This window comes from Temnothorax nylanderi, unplaced genomic scaffold, assembly GCF_030848795.1.
Source record: "Temnothorax nylanderi isolate EJ_2023f unplaced genomic scaffold, tnyl_v1.0 TNYL_tig1021_pilon, whole genome shotgun sequence".
NCBI lineage: Eukaryota > Metazoa > Arthropoda > Insecta > Hymenoptera > Formicidae > Temnothorax > Temnothorax nylanderi.
The window spans coordinates 22746-45423 of NW_027250083.1; the positions used below are offsets into that span (position 1 = coordinate 22746).

The window sequence follows — 22678 nt, forward strand, 5'->3', positions numbered from 1 at the left end:
ATATGGAATATGGATGAGACGGGAATTACAACCGTTCAGACACCGAATAGAGTCATCGGACGTCGAGGAGTGAAACAAGTCGGGCGAGTGACTTCTGCGGAAAGAGGAACCCTCGTAACTATTTTTTAATAATGTTTCGCATAAAAATTTTAAATAAATTTTTATATTTTTCTCTTAAAAAACAATTATTAAAATGTATCCTATTATTTTTTAGGATTAGATGTACGTATATGTATCAAAAATGCAGTGCAGACTGTTATACCCCGGCATTTTTGAGATTTCAATTTTTCCACCGTTGTCGTTTTTGCTCTATACCGGTTAAACAAAGCGACATAGACAAAAATTTCCTATATAAATTTTGTAGCTAAAGGTTCACTCTTTACAGTGGTATACCACATTTAACTACAATTATTTATTTTGTTGTTAAAAATCGGCACCGAAAAAAAACGGACTGTTTAGCCCCGGTCTCCCCTACAGAGGGGTGTTAGGCAGGGGTGTATACTTTCTCCCCTCTTGTTTAACTTCTATGCGGACAAAATCTTCAAAGAGGCTATAGGTGACTTCGAACTCGGAATCAAAATAAATGGAGTATGGATCAGCACCATTAAATATGCAGACGACACTGTCATCATCGCCGAGAATATAGAAAACCTCCAACTACTTCTAAATAGGATCTCAGAAGCTGGGCAAAGAATGGGTCTAAAAATCAACACAAATAAGACAAAGATGATGATCTTCAGCCGCGCTAGCCACGAGGGCGCTTTACTACACCTTGATGGCGTAAGGATAGAACGCGTTGCATCGATCGAATACTTGGGATGCCTGATCACAGAGGACCTGGATCCCGACCGAGAGGTTAGGCGTAGGATAGAGATCGCTCGCGGAGTCTTTAATAAGATGAGGGCCTTCTTCTGCGAAGACAACCTTAACCTGAGGCTGAGGCGGAGAATGGTTAAGTGCTATGTATGGTCAGTGCTGTTATACGGTGTGGAGGCGTGGACTCTCAAAGCGAGCACGCTGAACCGTTTGGAAACATTTGAAATGTGGATCCTAAGGAGAATGCTGCGAATTTCTTGGGTCGATAGAGTTACGAACGCTGAAGTCTGGAGGAGAGCAGGTGCACAGCGAGAGTTGCTGATAACGGTCAAATGTAGAAAGATCGAATACCTTGGTCATGTCTTGAGAGGGGAGAAGTACCGCCTCCTCCAACTGATATTAAAAGGAAGGATCGAGGGTCGACGTGGAATCGGAAGGAAGTGGCTCTCATGGTTGAGAAATATTAGAGCATGGACTGGGGTGCGGAGCGCGGAGGAGCTCTTTCGTATAGCTGTGGATAGAATAACTATGGCCAGACGCGCCAGAGTGATCGCCAACGTCCGGGGGACCGGGCAGGGCACGTGAAGAAGAAGAAGATATCATTACAAGATTTCTGAACACTAAAGAAGTGTGAAAGATGTGTTATATAAAAGTACAAGCAAGAAGGAAGCGTTAGAAGATCACCACTAGCCCATTTGATCATCAATGTTTTCTAAATCTGAATGTTGAAACAAGACATGCAATTCAGCGGACATTAGACGTTTGTGCAATGTCTTTTCAACGTTGAACCTACATTTCGCAACGTTGATGCAATATTGCAAATATTGCAATACCATGTATTTGAGATGTTGATTCAACATTTGTGTGCTGTATGGGATAGGAAGATTTTCATAATTCTACAGGATGTTATAAATTGAATATGTACTCCCAGTAAGCAAAAAATCATTATTACAATGTTATTGCAACGATATTCTAGAACTTGTAATGTTGTTAAATATGTAGTTCTTAATGTTGTATAGAACATCATTATGAATATACTTTGACCACGATTCCGAAATTTCAGTAATGTTGAAATGGGAGTGCCATAACGTTGCAAATAACATTGCGCTAAAGTTTTTCTATCATTCCTGTAATGTTTTTGATATAAAAATTTAAACGTACTATCAACTTTATTACAATATTATATTAAGATTACCGTAATATTAATTGTAACATTTATTTAAGGTTATTATTGAGTAGGTAAGCTAGGCCGGTTCTACCCCAGGGGACCGAGGGGGGGTGAGGGGCGGGGGGTATACCGCGGGAGGGGGGAGTACCGCGGGGGAGGGGGAGGGGTGGGACCGCGTTTTCGGGCACCGCGGGGGAGGGGGAGGGGAGGGACCGCGTTTTCGGGCACCGCGGAAGAGGGGGAGGGGGGGACCGCGTTTTCGAGCACCGCGGGGGAGGGGGAGGGGGGACCGCGTTTTCGGGCACCGCGGGGGAGGGGGAGGGGGTACCGCGTTTCCGGCGCCGCGGGGGAGGGGTCCGCGGGGTGAGGGGACCCGCGTTCGCGTTTTCGGGCGCCGCGGGAGAGGGGTCCGCGGGGTGAGGGGACCCGCGTTCGCGTTTTCGCCGCGCCGCGGGGAGGGGCGACCGCGTTTTCGCCGCGCCGGTACGTGGAATTAAATAAATTTATATTATACATAGAAAATTTGCTTATCACCGCTGGATTTGAATCAGAAACCCCCGGCTCGTGAGTCAGTCACATCCCGCACTGTGTGACACAATATTGATGAATACGTTTTGTATTGTCAATATATGTTACAGTTATTGTTAGCAGTAGAGTCTCTTAGCAGTATAGGCCATAGTCTCTTAATTTTAGACAATAATATATACACTTAAAATAGTTAAAAAAAATACTATTTCAAAGCAGTTAAAATTTACACAAAAACACACATAGGACACAGATTACATGGTGAAATTAAATATAATGGGTCTCCACATGACGAACAGAAGAGACCGTCCATTAGTATATAAGGCCTGGTGTCATGTTTACGATAAACGTACAGCATTGAGAATAATCCACTGATTCTCACAATGCATGACGCACAAAACTTCACCTGTCCTGGAGTGAAATAACAGTATGTGCAGCACATCTTTGTCAGAGGATTTAACGCATTAATTTCAGCTTGATTCAACACTCTGAAAATTTCATCCGGAATATCCTCATCAGCCATTTCACTATCATAACATGAATCGTCTGACAATATAGCATCATCATCAACTTCCATTCCTTCCTCTTCATTCACTTCTATTTTTTTCAGGCACTTCCATTTCTTCATCGTTTGCTTCAACTTCCATTCTTTCTTTTCCTTCAAACTGCAATTCTTCGAAATCCATTTTATATACACTGTTCCACTCACGCGCTAAAATATAAACTTTGGAAAATATCCGAAGTTTCTTTTCCAATCAAATTCGCTGTTGAGAAACTCCCGGTTCGATCGAAGATCAGCGATTCCCAATTCGCGACGGATCAAATATCGCGCTACGTCGACGTTCCACAAGTTCAATCTGCTACAATTTCTCATGCGCGGTTCGCTGATTTTCACGATCCTGAATTTAGAATTGAGCACCGGTTTGCACAATTTTATGTACTCGTCGCTCATATCGCGTCATGTGCTGTACTCGCGACTTTCGGTCCACGACTACTGAGCATACCCTCAAATTCATCCTTCTATATCCCACTATTGTCACATCGTTTGTTTAACATATCTAATTTCACAATGATCTCAGCATCCGTACGGATGCGCCTTGCGAAAAATCTACGATGTACAGTTTTGCACGTGTGCGATGAAGTCACCGCGAGACACGTATGTTCATGAAAACGATATCGCGCCATTAACTTTCAATGGTTTATCTGTATAACTGCTATTGAACCGCTATCAAACTTCTTTAAAACAGCTATAAAACAACAACTAAAAACAGCTATCAAACAACTAAAAACATCTTTAGAAACAACTAAAAACAACTAAAAACAGCTATCAAACAACTAAAAACATCTTTAGAAACAACTAAAAACAACTAAAAACAACTATCAAACAGCTATCAAACAACTAAAAACAACTAAAACAGCTTTAAAAACAGCTATCAAACAACTAAAAACAACTAAAAACAACTAAAACAGCTTTAAAAAACATCTATCAAACAACTATCAAACAACTAAAAACATCTTTAGAAACAACTAAAAACAACTAAAAACAACTAAAAACAACTATCAAACAGCTATCAAACATCTAAAAACAACTAAAACAGCTTTAAAAACAGCTTTTGAACAGCTAAAACAGCTTTTGAATAACTTTTAAACAACTAAAACATCTATATTATATTACAAACTATGTGGGAAAAGGAAATAAAACATTTTATATATACATATATAGTTTATTTAAAAAAAATCATAATTTTTTCTGGTGTCGCGACCACCAGTTACATATTTTTAATACATTTTGTAATGCGCAATTCTTAACATGTTTTTCACATCTTATAGTATTAGTAACATCTAGATTATTTAAAGATTCGATATCTTCGTAATCGGCATCCAAAGTCTCAATGTTTAGATTTTTTCTAGCTTTATTCTCAAGTAGATCCACCAGCCATTCTCGTTTCTGGCATCCCTTGACGTATACAAGAGTCGACGTCTCGTCGCCCTCTCCAAGCACGGCCGATGTAATTAAATGTTTCGCCATGCTGTATGGCACGTTTCCATCCTCCCATCGTAGTCCATGGTGATTTGCAATCAACCAAGAAGCGCATGATTTGTCGGATTTCGTGAGGAGACTCCATGGCATGGGACATGTAAAAATGTAATGCGCCAAAACGGTCCCGTTTCTCAGAACCGCCACCTCCTTTACGACAAATTTCATCCCGACGGTGAAGCCTTGCAGATCGACAAACGTTGGTACGATCATGACGAAACGACGGAGCAATCTGTATCTTATCGCGGTACATCAGTGTATTTTATATCGCAATACCCGCTGATATTGCAATTTACATGATTTTGCGCACTACGTTCGACAATGGACAGTATTCGATTACGCGATCATGCAAGATGAGACAATAGGCGGTAGTATTTGCCGGTACATTCTCTTTGCAGTCAAATTCTATTCGCACATCCACGGTGGCGCTCTTGACAGATTCGTTTTGTCGCGAGCAATCGATGACAACAAAAGGTCCTTCCATCAGGAATGTATACAAGCTGCAAAGCGTATCACTGGAATCGTATCCGTAATAAGCTTTACGAAAACGCGCAAACATATCGAAAAGGACGGCGTATCGATTTTTGCCAAAATCCAGATTCAAGTCGTCGTACGGATAAAATTCAGAGTTTAGATAAAGTTTCACGTTGGTCAAGTTACAGTCATCGAATACGCTAACATTTTGAGACATGATATTCTTGCGCCCGGTCTGCAGCGCAAAGATAACGTATCGCGGCTTCTCCAGCTGAGTCGCCGTTTTGACGGCCCACGAATGCTTGGTCGTGCTCTGCAACATGGGGTACTCGTACAGATCCCACGAACGGAAACTAACACTAAGATATCGCCCGCTTTCCAAGGCCCGTAGCATGGATAGCTTATTGATCTCGTTTAATGTGACGTGAGGCATTCGCCACTGTACTTTAAACAATTCAATTTCCGGCTCCGTCGCCGGATTTCCCACAATGCAATTGTTGTCGCTGCGCGCTCGTATCAAAATTAATTCGTGACGAGCGTTAACAACCACGCGTTTGTAATCCTCGCAAAAGCCCAGCAACCTCTTGAGCGGTACGCAAAAGTTGAAGTATCCTTCCGGTATGCTCGATGAAACGTCCCATCCAGCATTCCGCATGAGTTGAGAATTATTATACGATAGCGATACATAGTTCTTGATGGTACTGGTTATTCCAACGTTTCTGTTGCGATCAATCTCCACACCGTTGAGCTCGTATCGAATCTCATCGAACATGAACGCTGCACAATTATTCGCAAGCGTTGCCTGAGACTCGTCATTCCTTTTCTTTATCGTCAATCTTCCTTCAACGTAGAGAAAGCTCTCGCACGGCAACGTGTATAAATCCTGTTGTTGTATGGGTATTCTTATCTCATCGTTATGTCCAAACGTTGTGTTGGCGTACGGATTGTACGTGTGTGTCTCAATCTTGACGACGCTGTCGTCAAAGATCGGTTCACCTCCAATGTTTAAGATATTAGCCATTTCGTACGACGAAACCCAATGATTTCAGAAATTCAACGTTCAACGCCGTGAGTTTCTTCTTTGGCGATCGGATTGTCTCTCTAATTTTGTTTCTCGTCTGTTGCACCTGCTCAGCTTCGTTCAGTACGAGCATCTCACGTTATCGCTGTCGTCTTCGTACATGCAGTCTAACGGTGATCTCCTCTCCACGAAAATCAATCAATCGGCCGTCCTGATCCACGACGCGAAGCGTCAAGTCCGAAATGCTCCGTACGATGATCGGAAGGTAAATGATCTGTGCCGGCGTTTCCGATATCTTATATCCTGGAGGCACACTCGGTGAAAACTCGTGTATCGTGTGCACGTACTTGTCGTTGCTGTACGCACCCGCGGTCACGTTACACTCTATGCGAATGATGTTTACGTTGATGACATTTATCGGAACATTCGATTCGTGCCATTGTCGCGACTCCAGCACGCGATTCGCTGAAAATCCCAGCAGCGATCCAATGTTGTTCGGTTTGGCGAAATTTATCCGATAAGCGCACTTGATCTCGCTCTTCATCGTATTGTTATTAGCCCGAATAATAATCAATGGGTGCGATTCATCTTCGTTTATCGAGACATTATTGGATTGATCCCATAAAAGAGCGCGTTTCAGATACATGTCTATATCACGCAGTTCGTACGATCCTTCGGTTATGGTAATCTCCTTGTCGTCGTCATAGTAGAATTTATTGTTCGACGAATTTACATTCGGTATCGTGTGATAGGTTTCAAAATCTGTCAGACCGAGCTCGTAATCGCCATCGCTCAAATCCACGGCGGGAAAGTAGCTTACCGCGAGGATGCTGCTCTTGCCGGTGAGCGTAAATGTCAGTGACATGTTTGAATGAATACTGAGATTAAACAGCGTAACGCCGGTTTTTAAATTGATTGTCAGCCGACTGTAGAAAACGCAGACACAGTTGTCCACAATTGCTCTGATCGTATCGCTGATATGGCGTGCGTTTGTACTCTATTACATTGTTCTTTAGATACTGCGCCAATTCTCTCGGTGGTCGAAGATTGCCAAAACTGTCGAAATATATGGCACGATCTTCCCTCTTCGCGTACGCCACCCAGTGAGTACCCGGTCCCTCAGTATTATCCAAATTCACGATACCGCTCTCGTTTCGACGTACACCGCCGATCGGTAACGAGTCGCGCATGAAAATACCTCGAAAATATGGAATGCGCATACGTTTTGCCAATTGTTGCAGTTGTACGTTGGTAGTTACGCCCTGGGGAATTTTTAGCGTCTCTTCGACGTTTTTTTTTTCTTGAGACTCCCCGTCCGCGTTTGTATGGAGCGAGATAAAGTCCGTGACCTTCCATGGCGCGATTGTGACGTTGCATCTCTTCCAGCTGACGCCGCGCGGCTTTGTTATCGTTCACGGCCTTTGCGACTCCCGCCGCTCCGCCGACCAACGAACCGAGAACCCCTAATAACGGCAGGATCGGTAAGATACCGCCGCGTTTCGCTATCGGAAGTATTCGCTTGTTCTTCTTCTTTTTCTTTGTTTTCAAACCCATACCGAGTTTCGTTTTAGCCTTCATGGCCGCCCAGACGGTTGTAGCTGCAGCTCTCTCTCCGAGAGTCGAATCGTTCGCGGTGACACGTTTTCGCGCTTTCGCGGCAAGTATATTGTCTGCCACGTGTCGTTCTGCGAGATCGCTGCTACGCGAGTAGGCTATGTCGTGCTCGCGACACGCTGCGTCCAATGGATTAATACCCCGATCACCTCTTGCCAATCGTGTTTCTAAATGAGTTCCCGGACCGCAAAATTGATAGCCGGGAATGTGTAATTCGATCGGAAGCGCGTTTATCGCGCGATTCAACAGACCTCGACCTATCTTCGGCGACATTCGCCGCAGTTTTTTATCAACGGCGGCGGACCGTCGATGTGCGTTTGCTGACACGGCAAATTATAATGTATTAAACAGCGACGGTATTGCTGAACCTCCGAATCTGCCTTGATATGTTCGGGAAGCTTATCCCACAAATAATCTATATGATTATAAAACTGCCGTAGTAGAATGACCTTTGGTATATACTTTAACTGCTCGGCGGTTAAATTGTAAATATCGCTGTTATCCGACACGAGCAAAAACATTTTAAAGACTGAGCATCTCAGCTCTACGCGCCTCTATAAATAGGCCAGCTTTCTCGATACTGTTTTTCATTCGTTGTGGAGGGGAGGTAAAATGCGGTTCGTACGACAATCGCGGACGATCAAAGTGACAAACTTTGACGATAGGATACAGTTAACGAAAGAGGTACGCAAACATGGAGACATGCTACCGATTTCTATACGTGGTATCATCTGCGGTCCGTCGAATTGCGGCAAGACAAACGTCTTGATAAGCTTGCTGGAAAGTCCGCACGGTGTACGTTTCGAGAACGTGTATGTGTACTCGAAATCGTTGCAACAGTCGAAATACCGATATTTGGAGAATATACTAACATTGATAGAAGAAATTGGCTACTTTACGTTCTCGAATAACAGTGACGTCATTCCACCGAGCGATGCGCTCCCGAATTCTATTTTTATCTTTGATGACGTGGCATGCGACAAGCAGGATACGATAAGAGAATACTTTGCAATGGGCCGGCACGCGAACGTTGACTCCTTCTATCTTTGTCAGACGTATGCAAGATACCGAAGCATCTTATACGCGACAACGCGAATTTATTGATTCTGTTTAAACAGGATGGTACCAATCTGAAACACATATTCAACGATCACGTAAACACAGATATGTCATACAATGATTTCAGTAAATTGTGTCATACATGTTGGCAACAAAAGTATGGATTCGTGGTGATAGACAAGGACAGCGCGATTTCGAATAGTCGATACAGAAAAGGATTTAACGACTTTGCGATACCGAAACGTGGTTAGTTGTTGTCGACGCGCCGATTGAACAACGTTATCGCGACATGGACAGCGGCGAGGAGATTAGAGAGCGCGAGAGGATAGCAAATCAAATTGCGAAAACGAGCGATTCGATTCGCAAAAAGTATCACGCCTTGAAAACTGGTAAAATGGAGGAAGATATCGCGTTGGAGAGACACTTTAAGCCATCATCGAGCCTCTAAGGCAGATTGCCGAAAACACCGTTGGCAAAGAATCTGACGTGTCAAAGATTGAGAATGAAACGGCGTGGGAAGACGAAGAGCCAAAGTTCAAACGAAAACGACCAAACGCCTCGTTTAACGACTCTGTAATGGCTTCAACTCCGGTTACGTTGAAACGATCGATAAATGTGCCATCTAATTTGAGCGAAATAACCAAAATTTTACAACCGCATAAATCGAAACGATCGACAGGTCCATTGAATGAACCACCGATAACCTCTGCGCCTTCCGTGCAACCCACAATGCTCGAATCACTCGCAAACGAAGATGTTTTCGAAACCACGGATGACTCACTCGTGACGTCCGTTCGACAGCAGTTGCAAACATCTGAGGGTCGAGAAACGTTGCGAGATCACTTTGGTCTATTGGGCCAAAAGTACGTCGGGGCAGTTCTGAGCGGCGATCAAGAAAGCGGTATAGACACCGTATACGGCGTTTATTTCAGCAACGATGGAATGATGCTCGGTAATAAACGTTTTGACGTGAACAACGCGGACAACATAATTATCGACGGCATACGATACGCTGGCACACGCGGTCTTTACGAGTTGATCTTTAAGAAATTTCCCAATGACGATATCTACACGGAGGACGATATGCAAACATACAAGAGCATTCTGTTGACGACGAGTGCTCATAAACGCAATTATGATGCTCACGCTCGAATAAATGGCAACAGGGAATACAAGTACACAGAAATAATCGCACCGTTGATTTCGGGTAAAAAAGCTGGAAAAGGTATACCGCGTGCCATGACATTAAACGGCAACAAGATCGACCATATAATTGCATCGTGGATTTCGGGGTAAAAAAGCTGGAAAAGGTATACCGCGTGCCATGACATTTAACGACAACAAGATCGACTATGTTCATTGGGACGATCCCAACGAGCTTGTAGATCGTCTCCGATTGCTCGAAGCTTCGCGCCATAGCGGGTCACACCGGTCACGATAACGAGATCCTGTCGATTATCGAGGAACTTCGCGAGGCTGGACTTATTATAAATTAAACCGCGCGTCGGCGAGTCGTTCAATCAACATCGAAATGCCAATCAACAAGTTTGGTATATCGCTCGGAAGAGGCGGTGCGGAACCGTACTATCAATGGAGCGGATTAATCAGAAATTACGTGCGCGATAACGCTCTTTGCATGGTCGCCACCGACTTTGACGCGAAATCGCGCAAGATTCGACGGATAGCGCCGCCTGTAGATGATGGCGATGCAGCCAATAAACGTTACGTGCAGCAGAGCGTGCAAATTTTGAAAGATCAGCAGGATGAAATCAAGAGAAAGATGGCCGCATTCCAGAATAACGTGCAAATTACCCTAACGAACTTCAAAAGATGATTCAAGATGTAATTGCGAATCATCGCGAATAGATAAGAACGTACATCTGGTCGCTGCGTCAGTTGCGCGTCAGCGTCATGGCTAGTAAGAAGCAATCAACTGAGAAACGGAGGCTGGTGGAAGAACTACACGCTCCTGCGAGAAGAAATTTTTCGCGAAGACGCGTCATAGTGCGCGGATACGATGACCTGTGGCAGGCGGATGTGGTCGAGATGCGTCCATACACGCGATTCAACAGAGGCTACTACTACATACTCACCGTTATCGACGTGCTGAGCAAGCACGCATGGGCCGTACCGCTCAAGGCCAAGAGCGGAACCGAGGTTACTACGGCGATAGCGAAAATAATTCGAGACGGCGGAAGATGTCCGAAAAATCTGCAGACTGACAAGGGCAAAGAATTTTACAACGTAAACGTGCAGAAACTCTTGAAGAAACATAATATCAATCACTATTCGACCTATTCCGTAATGAAGGCATCGGTCGTCGAACGATTTAATCGCACGCTCAAGAACGATATGTGGAAAATGTTTACGCTCAACGGAAATTACAAATGGATCGGCTCGCTGCCGGGTCTCGCATCGGATTACAACGCGCGAAAGCATCGAACTATCGGCATGCGACCCATCGATGTTACCCCCGCGATCGCCGACAAGCTCCTAACAACGGTGTACAGCCACGTAAAGATCGCTGCTCTCGCGCGATTCAAAGTGGAGCGACTCGGTACGCGTGAGTAAATTCAAGACAATCTTCGAGAAAGGATACACGCCAAATTGGACCACGGAGGTGTTTAGAATCATCAAAGTGCAGAAAACTAATCCCGTGACGTACCTGTTGGAAGATTCCTGCGGAAAACCCGTCGCCGGCGGCTTCTACGAATACGAGTTACATCGCGTTGCCAATCCCGACGTGTATCTTGTTGAAAAAGTTTTGCGCAAAAGGGGGGATGAGGTTTATGTAAAGTGGTTAGGATTTGATAATTCACACAATTCATGGATACACAAGAATAATGTATTGTAAAAATTTATTATAATATAAAACATATTATACATACAAATGAGTCATTTATTTTCATACATATCTAAATGTATTTACAATTGTATTTTACAATGATATTTTATAATGCCCCCATGGCAGCGTCTCGGTAGAACCGGGTATAATGTATCGTTTATCATCGTACGGACTTAGAGCTATTTTCGTTCGGACACGGTGTATACCTCGTGCTGTTTGGATCTTATGCAGGTCTGCTGTCGCGTCATTTCAATTTCAGTCGCGCAGACACCGCGTGTAATCGTCGAACGTTATCGGACCTGGCTACGACGTTACTCTTAACACCTTTAGCTTTTTTCGTATCTTTCTTACCGTCTACTCGCAAGGCATACATCTTTGCTCTAAGCCCGACGAATTCGGTCATTATCGCACCGTTATTTTCGTCTTTCATTAAGCCCGGAACTTTTTTATTGGCGAGTGGGATACCGTACGCATTATCGACCGCGTAATCGCTAGTATCAAATCTAATAATGTGGCGCTTCATGGTGTCATACACATCGTCGCACTCGATGTGATAAATGAGACTGTCCAGTATCGGTGTACGTGACTTTACACTTGTCCGCGATACAACGGTAACATGTACTCGTGATGAAATTCGTACAAACATGTCTTGGATATATCGAGGATGCACATACCCACGTAGATTGGTTTGTCGAACTTCACCTCGAGTTTTCGCATTTCTATTGCTACTAAATTCTCGAAAAGACGCTTCGGCTATGAAAATTTGGTTTCGCGATCAATGCCTCCGCGCCGTATCTACCCTCCCAATGAGTCACGAGTCGCACGTCAACGTGATTGCGCACATTCTCCATGGTTTTTGCCAAACACAGCATTATTCATCAATTTGTATAAATTTTTCTCGAAATCATTCTTGGCCAATGTTCTAAATTTCGTATTAAGTTCTATATAATCGCGAAGCCATGGAGATTGCGCGAATTTCAATATGCGGTGAATCTTTGCTACACGGAGACCGTGACGAGTGCACTGCTGCAGGTTGCGATAATGTATGACATAACGTTTCTTATCGTATAATGTTGCGAGGAGCTTGTCCTGTCGCTTACCGGGTGGTTTATCGCGCGTCGGACAGAATGGTAGGTCAGTGTGCGCGTCGTGAAGATGTTGCGGATACTCCAAGTCGACTTCGAGAATGTAGCCTATCGTGGAATCCACCGCAACATCCATAACATTAAAATCGGTTACGTCGTCGACCCATTGAAAATCTGCGTAAGGCAATGGTTGACACATTGCCCAGCCGTATAAGTTGTTTACATCGAAATACATCAGATATGACGACGGTTTCGATGGATCGTACGACTGCATGTACTTGTTGTTGGCCAGCGCGTATCTGTTCGAACATTGACTCAAACCGCCGCGTATGCCGCGTTTGATAAACATGACCATGTCAATGTCGGTGAGCAGTTCGAAATTAATACGTGTATGCTTCAACATAGCATCCCACGTAAAACCTGGTAGAGTATAATAATACGCCGGATCAAGTCCATAACTCGCGACGCAGCTATCGCGAAAATTTTCAAAGATATCGGCCAACAGCAAGACATCGGTTTTGAGATATAAATCGCTGTAGTCACCGAGCGTTCGAATGGAGAACCGCTGCCAGACGTTGACGGCGTGCGCGTAATCGCTCTCGGATACGGTGTCACCTGTCAATGAACTATAAAACGAGTCGCGCGGTGGTAAACACGAGTCCTCCAACTTTTCGACGCAGTCAATGTACTCATACGGAAATACGCCTTTTCGTGTCAGCATATCAAAATTTTCTGCGGATATTTTACAAAATTCGCGTTGCAATATTCGCAGTTTATCCTTGCTTAGATAAGATGCCAATTTGTCGAGACTAGCGGTGAGAAACTTGTACGAATCGATAAATCGCAATTTGACGCAAGTTTTCTTATCTTTATCTTCGGTGCTTTTAACGTTTTTTGTAAATGAAATGTATTTCTCTTTTGTGATTGGGAGCAAGTCTACATGTCCTTCGTACGCTGTTGCTATTTCAGTTATAATAAAATGCGCGTCGTAGCCAGATAAATTATGAAAAACTATGGGAATGCAATGCGAATCTTTGTAGTTCAGATTACAGTTTGAGTGCGCGGGACCTCTGTACTGACCGGTCAGATGACAATGATCGCGTACTCGCACGTCGTCTGGCTCGAACGGTTTTTCGCACACGTGACAGTGCGTTGCGCTGTTGAACTTTTCCCACTCGTCTCGCGTGAAATTCGCCATGGGTACATTAGTGGACAAGATTGTCTTTACGTCGTGAGCTAAACGTCTTAGCTCCTCGGCGAACCACGCGACGCAATCCTTATCGCGACGAAACCGATACATTGATAACGACTCGTCGTACGAGCAACGCACGTAGTACCCTATGCTAAACACGCGATGATGCTGATATGTGTACCTGGACGTTTCCGGATCCGCTTCCATCTTCTCCAGGGTACATTCCAGGTCGGCGTATACGATAAACGGAACTCGTTCCTTCCTGTTGTGATTTTTAAAGCCAACCACTTGTCGTTATCGCTCGGTAACTTGATCGCGCAGTCGTTCATCTCCTGACAGTCGACGGTGTGGGCTTCCAATTTCTCGCTGGAGCCGAAGTAGTGCAAACATCTGTAAATAAAGAATTTTTTAAATATATTTTTTACGTAAAAATTATTTTTATTATTTATTAGAATGTATACTCACCGATCGCAAAAGTATTTCCTGTGCTCTTTTTTACTCAATTGCGAGCTCACGAGGCGGGACAGGTTCTTGATCCATGCAAAATGTCCCACGTTGTCGTCATGCACGTACAGCAGATTTACATGCCTGCCCATCTTTCGACCAGTAACCCGTATTGGCAAGATAGCAAGTTCCTTGTTTTTTTTCTCGATGCTGTAGACGTTGATGGAGATGTCGTTGTGATCTTCAAACCGTTTAATTTGATCCAACGTCATTGGAAACTTAATGTTTGTAAGATTTAGCACCGACGTGTAATGTGGATACGACGATTCCCGTTCTGCATGTCTCTCGGCTGGATGCAGAGCAGCCACCACTGACCATGCGAAACATGCATTGTCCATTGATCGCACGTTTATCACCGCTCTCTTCATTTTAATTTCTCGCGGTATTTCCACAAAACACCCCGCGTGCAATGGATTGTATTTGTTCACATTTACCGTTAAATTGAGTATACGCGACAACGCCCATCCGCTATCACGTTCCTGGAATTCCTCCAGCGATGCTAGGGTAGGCTCGATGACGTGTCGCTTGTACCACTCACACAGATCGGACTCACGGAAGAGTTCATAGTTTCTCGTTGCGATACTTTTATTTGCGCGTTTGTCACCCGCAACAAATTCACCATTAAACATTGTGTTTATTTTTACATTGTCATGTCGTTGCATGACGTTCCGCACATGAATGAGTACAATGTCTCTCGCATCTTTGAGAAATTGATGAGGGCGATGTGTTTGGAATTTATTACCACACCGGTCAGTATACGACTTTCAAAGGCCGTATCTATCTCGCGCCATCTGAGTCCTGTCTCACTCGCACTGTATCCTGCACCCACATGCACGAAACGTTGACGTACCGAGTCTTTCAGACCTTCGAGTCGTGCGATACAGGCGACCAACGACTGTTTGAGACCGATCGATAATCGTGGCCGTTTAATTCGGCTTTGTTCTTCCAACGATTCGATAAACTCGTCGCATCGTTGCTCCCACGCGGCAAAGTCTTCCCTCGAATTTAAAAGGGTGGATTGGTCCAACAACTCTTGCTCCATGTTCCTCTTTCTACCACAATTTGTTGTACTCGCGACTTCCAGTCCTCAACTGCTGAGCGTATCCCCCAGATTCGTCCTTCTATATTCTACTAATGATGCATCGTTTGTTTTTATCATATCTAATTTCATCTCTGTATCCGTACATTTGCGCCTTCCGAAAAAATGCAAAATTTGCAGTTTTGCACGTGTGCGATGAAATCATTGCGAGACACGTATGTTCTTGAAAACGATATCGCGCCATTGACTTTCGGTGATTTGATCTGTATCAATGCAGCAGCCGTACATCGGCGCTATTTGCAAAATTTGCAGTTTTGCACGTGTTCGATGAAATCATCGCGAGACATGTATGTTCTTGAAAACAATAACGCCCCATTGACTTATGTAAAATTGCAGAATTTGCAGTTTTGCACGTGTTCGATAAAATCATCGCAGACACGTCGCGACATGTTCTTGAAAACAATATCGCGCAATTGACTTATGCGAAATTGCAAAATTTGCAGTTTTGCACGTGTTCGATGAAATCATTGCGAGACACGTATGCTCTTGAAAATAAATCATATTTGATGCCCGATGAGGTGATCTCATCACGAATGTTCTTGACAAAGATATCTCATTTAACATATATGTGGTGGTGGTCACCATGCAGCAGCAGCCGTACATTGGCGCTATTTGCAAGATTCGCATTTTTGTACGTATAAATAGTCTACGAGGATTCTAGAGCGCAGTCAAGAGTTTGATACGGTTCGAGTACGTCGCAAAAAGCCTCCAGTTACGATGAACACTTACGGTGCGAACTACTACGTTCCAATTCAGGATGAAACGTGCGAGAAACAGCACAATGAGTAAGTACCGCTAATTTTCGTATATGCTTGTGCAAAAAAAAATCTTTTATAAACATAATTGTATTTTTTCAGTTTTGATAAACCCCGCTACACGCCTCGTATTTTGGGAAGAAGATTTGCCTTGACATCGACAGCATATAAATTTTTGGATGTTGGAATCAACGCGGGACCTATGTCCTCTGTGGATATACTTATTGGCGATAATCGAGGCAATCGAATAATTTTGCCTCATGCAACGTGGGTGACATTCATCGAAAAACGTGCAGATATTCAGCGACTCGTGCAGTCACCGGCGCCTTCATCGCTAGCGTTTCGAGATCTGGAGCTCGTTAAAATACGTGACGCAGATATTGTAAAGTTGACATCGTGCGACACCAGCTTGTACATGAAACCGTCAACCGTACTCTTCCTATTCGAACTAGAACATTGCGTCGAAAATGTATATTTTCAACTATGTCAAAATGTTCACGGCGTAAGTGAAAAATTTAAACAATTTGTAACAATTTTACGCCAAAATTGTATTACCGATAAATGTAATGCAGTTAGAAGCTTGCATGAAGTTTATGATAAAAATTCGCTAATAGATTGCGAACTGTTGGCGTATGCTGCCGATACTATTGTGTATAATGCGCTACATGATAAATAAATGCATATAATATGATTTAAAAAGTTTTAATTATTTTTCCTTTTCATTTACCGTTCCCTGTCATTAAGCTGTCTTCGTTTATCGTTTAATTAAATGTAATATTAAAAATTAAATATTAAGATCTAAACGATTAAATATCGTCGGCGAAGAAAAGATACGCGATCGTGAGCGAGAACACGAACGGGAGCCGGGAGCCGGGAGCGAGAAGACGCGAGCGAGAACGCGCGAGGGAAAGAGAACGAGAAGACGCGCGCGAACGGGGGAGAGGGATCGCGCGCGACCGTGAAGACGCGCGCGAACGGGGGACGGGGGGCGCGAGAGAACATCTACGAGGGGGAGATAACGCGAGCGGGAGCGTGCCGTGTGACGTCACGCGGACCGACGCGGCCATTGCACGCGGACTCCGCGGCGCGGCGAAAACGCGGTCGCCCCTCCCCGCGGCGCGGCGAAAACGCGAACGCGGTCGCCCCTCACCCCGCGGCGCGGCGAAAACGCGAACGCGGGTCCCCTCACCCCGCGGACCCCTCTCCCGCGGCGCCCGAAAACGCGAACGCGGGTCCCCTCACCCCGCGGACCCCTCCCCCGCGGCGCCGGAAACGCGGTACCCCCCTCCCCCTCCCCCGCGGTGCCCGAAAACGCGGTCCCCCCTCCCCCTCCCCCGCGGTGCCCGAAAACGCGGTCCCCCCCCCCCCCCCGCGGTGCCCGAAAACGCGGTCCCCCCTCCCCCTCCCCGCGGCGCCCGAAAACGCGGTTCCCCCCTCCCCCTCCCCGCGGCGCCCGAAAACGCGGTTCCCCCTCCCCCTCCCGCGGTACTCCCCCCTCCCGCGGTATACCCCCCGCCCCTCACCCCCCCTCGGATCCCCTGGGGTAGAACCGGCCTAGCTTACCTACTTTATTGATATTTTGTTTTTATCAGACAATATGTATTTATTTTCAATAAAATGCACTACACTATTACCATAAAAAAGTAGTTTTATTTATATGAACAAATATATACCTATACAGATATAGGTTTTATTGAGTCGGGATTGGTAGTGAAGGAGCGGTTCGGTTTTGAGAAGGGGAAGATTGGAGGGCTTGGAAAAGGTGATAGGGGATATCGATGGAGGAGGTGGAATGGAAGCGTGAAGGGGTGGAAAGGGTGGAGGTAATGGAGGCGAGAAAAGAGGTAGAGCGGGACGAGAGAATTGGCGGAAGAAAAGGAGCACGAAAAGAGAGTTATGACGGATGAAAACGGATGGCCTCAGAACGAGAAGGAAAGGAGGTGAATGGTGGTGAAGGGATAGGAGAGGAAGGCGGAGAGAAGCAGGCAGTAGGCACCAGCAGTGGTGGAGGAGCGGAGGAGCGTGGATGAGGAGGGCAAGATCATAGACAGGGGTATAGGAGAATCAGTAAGGTGGAAGATCGAGGTACCGACGGAGAGGTCGTGAAAAGGGACAGGTTGGCAGGACCCGGCGGCGGAGGGGATGGCGCGAGAGGCGAGAGCGGCAGGAAGGAGTAAGGCGGATACGCAACACGCGCCTCGCTATCGATGGACAAGTTGAGAGATCGAGAGATCGAAGGAAGGGATCGATAGAAAGAGGTGAGCAGGAAAGAAAGGCACGTGGTGGCAGTAAAGCGGATGAGTAGTGAGAAGAAGCGAATGGTAGGAGAAAGTAAGCGGAGATAATTGAGAGAATTGTTCCGGAAGGATAGGAGGTAAAGGTAGAAGTGAAGAGGTAAGCTTTGATAGGTCAGAGGGAGAGAGGGGGCGCGAGAGGAAATCAGAGTAAGGATAAGATTGGAGAAAAGTTTGTTTGCAGGAGGTGGAAAGTGGGTTAGAAGCGGAGTAGCAGAAAAGCGGACAGAGGAGGGACGAAGAAAGGAGATAAGGAAAGAGGTTAGACGGTGAAGAATTGCGAGTGAACGAGAGGAGTGCAAAGGGGAAAGAGAGGAAGTACGGGAAAAAAAATGGAGTGCAGAGGGACATTCACGATGGAGAAGGAGGTTATGGAGAAGATGGTGAAGGAGCAGCTACGGAGGATTATGAAAGAAGACAAGAGGAGAAGAGGAGAAGAGAGGAGGGGGTGAAAGATCTGAGGGAGGAGGTGGAGAGTCTAAAGAGAAAAGTGCATAAATTGGAGCGAGGCGCGGGAAAAAGAAGAGAGACGATAGCGAGGAGAGCAGGGGTAGGTCAGGGAGGGGGAAATGGTGGACAGAGGACTACGTGAGGAGCGTGGACGAGAAAGGGAAATGGTGGACAGATGATTTTGAGAGGAACGAGGACGAGAGAAGGAAGAGGAACGTAATTATAAGGGTCGAGAAAGAGAGATGGATTGGAAAGGGAACGAATTGGGAGAGGGTAAAGGAGATGTTTGCGGAAGGATTAAAGGTAAGGGTAGAGGTGAAAGAAGTGAGCGTAATAGGTCAGAGAGGGGAATGGGTGACGGTATTAGCTAAGTTGGGAAGCAAGGAGGAAAACGGAGGGTACTAGGCGAGGAGAAAGGAAGGGAGCAGGTTTAAAGTAAAGATGGATGAGGATAAATCAGTAGAGATGAGGGTGAGAGAAAGAGTGGAGAAAGAAAGAGAAAAGAAAGGAGAAAAGAAAGGAGAGAGGAGGAGGACGATAGAACAAAAAACTACGGACGAGGAGATCGCGAAGAAAATGGAGGAGAAACTCTTAATGGATACGGACGAGGACGAGGACGGCAGGAAGGAAGGAGAGTAAGAGGGATGCAGGATGGATAGGAGAGAGGAAGGAAGACAGAGAGAGAAGTAGCAGGGAAAGGGAGGGAAGATGAGATGGAAGTAAGATGGAGGTATAACGCATTGTATTTTCAGAGCAAAGTAGAACGAGAAGGAGAGAAGGTGGCGAGCTAGAAGAGGGAGTGTGACAGAAGGAAGGGGAAAGAGCACCGACAGATGGAAGGGAAGCGGAGAGATGGCGGAAGCAGGTGGCGGAGGAAGAGGGCCAGATGGAAGACGAAGGGAGGAGAATATAGTTGTAAGGCCGCACATGGCCAGGACGTGAGGGGATAGTAAAGAGTCTTTTTTTTAAAGGGTTAGGTACGTCCCTACAAAACGCCAATGAGTTATTAGATTGTAAACCCTACGGGGAAAAGCAATAAATTTACTACATACATACATATATAGGTTTTATTATGAGATTTATTTCGTGTGCCAATTCTCTGCGAATTATCTCTGCCAATTATCTCAGACAGTATTGATCCTAGGAAGGAATCCTAGGAAGGGGTTTTTAAAGTCAGCCTTCGGATAAGGGAAATTAAGGTGCCTTCTAACTCTTCTTTAGGCAATGCGATACAGGTGCTCTAGTTCAATATAACTCTTTTACTATTTTTTCCAAACTCTTATTTTTTCCTTTTAAACAGATATTAATCTTTCCGGATCTTTACCAAACAGTTGCTGGAAAATAAGAATTTCTCGTTCAACTTCAGAAATATTAGTAACATCTTCAGTGATTTATTCTGTGTATCAGAATACATTATGTCTGTTAAGTTAGCACCCCTCCCCCCCACAAAAAACCGGAATAACACATATGTAGAAATTAAGTGCCCTTTATGTGCTAATTATGTGCTCTATTCACGATTTTTGTGCTCGAGCGGTTTCGCGGAAAATTGCAATTGAAAGTGGGGATGCTGGCTTAACGTAAGCTAGCACCCCTACTCATTAAAATTACATATAGAATAAAAAACTCAATATGTGCTTTTTATGTGCTTTCAAATGTTTCAAAAAAAATTAGTCTATCTGTAATAGTTTAAAAAATATACGCAAAAAAAGATCTATATACTACTGATATAAGAGTAAAGTATCAGTTAAAATACAGAAAGCGAAATAATTCTTGTCTTAAAATGTTTCTCGATTAATGTGTTCTTGAAATATGCACAATGAAATTTACGTGCTTATCTCCTTTGACCGACCTGAACGTGAACATCCCATACGTACAAGAGTAAAGTACCAGTTAAAATACAGATAGCGAATTGGTTTTAGTCTTAAAATGTTTCTCAATTTATGTGCTTTCAAAATATGCACAATGAGATTTCCGTGCTCATCCCCTTCGGCCGACCCGAACGTGAGCACCCCATACGTACAAGAGTAAAGTACCAGTTAAAATACTGATAGCAAACTGATTTTAGTTTTAAAATATTCCTCAATTTATGTGCTTTCAAAATATACAGAATAAGATTTTTGTGCTCATCCCCTTCAGCTGACAAACCTTTCTGAAAGTGAGCACCACTATACTTACAAGAGTAAAGTTCTTACTAATATAACGATTTGTTTCCAGCCTATTGATTATAAGCTGAAAATGTTTTATGAGCTTGTGGAATATGTACAATAAAATTTTACTGCTGACTCTTTTTTATGAAAAAAATTATGAAAAAACCTAAATAACATTAATTTTTTACGAAAATGTTAAAACATTATTATTTTATAATTTTATTTTGTAATTTTTATTTATAATTTTTTCTAATCTGGTTATTCCTATACATACAATATATGTAAGATTAATGCTAATTTGATGTTGATTTTGCTATAAAGACAAAAACAATAGTTTACAAAATTAAATTACTTGAAATTGTTTTGGTTAATGTATTGATTAAATTGTTTAATAAGACTTCAGAAAATTTTTTAAAATTAGTATTTTTGCATAAATATTGTTATATGTAAAATTGTTAGCAAAACGTGGGATAGTTATCAGTATCAAATATTTGATAGGGAGTAGATGGAAGAAGTACATGCAGGAATAGATAGGAAGAATTGAGATATACAACACAGACCAAGGAGTCTAACATGTACGCGAGTCATTGGGACTTGAGCGAGATACCTAAAGGCGTAATGAAAGTGAAGTTCGGCCCTGGTTGTCGACCGAGGGAGGATGGGCCGCGTCGCGATGCGGCTCCGCACTCCCGGGGCGTCTCGTTCTCATCGCGAGAAGAGGCGCACTCAGAGCGTACACGTTAGGACCCGAAAGATGGTGAACTATGCTTGGTCAGAACGAAGTCAGGGGAAACCCTGATGGAGGTCCGTAGCGATTCTGATGTGCAAATCGATCGTCGGAACTGGGTATAGGGGCGAAAGACTAATCGAACCATCTAGTAGCTGGTTCCCTCCAAAGTTTCCCTCAGGATAGCTGGCACTCGGCCGTTCCGCACGGAACGCGCGCGAGTCTCATCTGGTAAAGCGAATGATTAGAGGCCTTGGGGCCGAAACGACCTCAACCTATTCTCAAAGTTTAAATGGGTGAGATCTCTGGCTTTCTTGAACTATGAAGCCACGAGCATATTTTAACGGATCAGAGTGCCAAGTGGGCCATTTTTGGTAAGCAGAACTGGCGCTATGGGATGAACCAAACGCAGAGTTAAGCGCCCAACTCGACGCTCATGGGACACCATGAAAGGCGTTGGTTACGGTTTAATTGCGATTTCCAACGAAACCGCTCAAGCATAAAAATCGTGAATAAAGCACATATTAGCGCATAAAGAGCACTTAATTTGTGCATATATGTTATTCCGGTTTTTATGGGGGGGGGGGGGTGCTAACTTAACAGACATAATACATTATGTTACTTTTTTACCTTTAAAGATTTTTTTCTTTGTTTACGGTGTTTGCAAATCTAAGCCATTCCATTATAGAGTGTTCCAAGTCTTTCTCTGTATTACAAGGGATTGTTGTCTAATAGCCTCTAAAACAAGAAGATTCAATATAGTTTTAGATAAGAGAAAGGTTGTAATTTAATATATACATAATTTAATTATAATAAGCAGCTTTACTACGACTTGTGTAAAAGCTTCTTGGTCAATCTTTTAGCA

The 22678-nt window shown here is 44.2% G+C and overlaps 3 protein-coding genes across 3 annotated transcripts; 2 read left to right on the forward strand and 1 right to left on the reverse strand.

Moving 5' to 3' along the window:
- The first annotated feature begins 693 nt into the window (after positions 1-693).
- On the forward strand, positions 694-1401 carry LOC139786374 (uncharacterized). Its single transcript, XM_071725535.1, has one exon. The coding sequence runs from the start codon at positions 694-696 to the stop codon at positions 1399-1401; it is 708 nt and encodes a 235-aa protein (XP_071581636.1).
- A 12750-nt stretch (positions 1402-14151) lies between these two features.
- LOC139786372 (uncharacterized) lies at positions 14152-15045 on the reverse strand. The gene has a single exon (XM_071725533.1). It carries the CDS (start codon positions 15001-15003, stop codon positions 14299-14301), a length of 705 nt encoding a protein of 234 aa, XP_071581634.1. The 5' UTR covers positions 15004-15045; the 3' UTR covers positions 14152-14298.
- A 1112-nt stretch (positions 15046-16157) lies between these two features.
- On the forward strand, positions 16158-16886 carry LOC139786375 (uncharacterized). The gene is made up of 2 exons (XM_071725537.1): positions 16158-16225; positions 16286-16886. The coding sequence occupies exons 1-2, from the start codon at positions 16158-16160 to the stop codon at positions 16869-16871; spliced, it is 654 nt and encodes a 217-aa protein (XP_071581638.1). The 3' UTR covers positions 16872-16886.
- The last annotated feature ends 5792 nt before the right edge of the window (positions 16887-22678 follow it).

Coding starts and splice junctions, on each gene's coding strand:
- LOC139786374 (XM_071725535.1), top strand. CDS start 694: ATGGGTCTAAAAATCAACACAAATAAGACAAAGATGATGATCTTCAGC.
- LOC139786372 (XM_071725533.1), bottom strand. CDS start 15,003: ATGCAACGACATGACAATGTAAAAATAAACACAATGTTTAATGGTGAA.
- LOC139786375 (XM_071725537.1), top strand. CDS start 16,158: ATGAACACTTACGGTGCGAACTACTACGTTCCAATTCAGGATGAAACG. Junction 16,226..16,285: donor TGCGAGAAACAGCACAATGA/GTAAGTACCGCT, acceptor ATAAACATAATT/GTATTTTTTCAGTTTTGATA.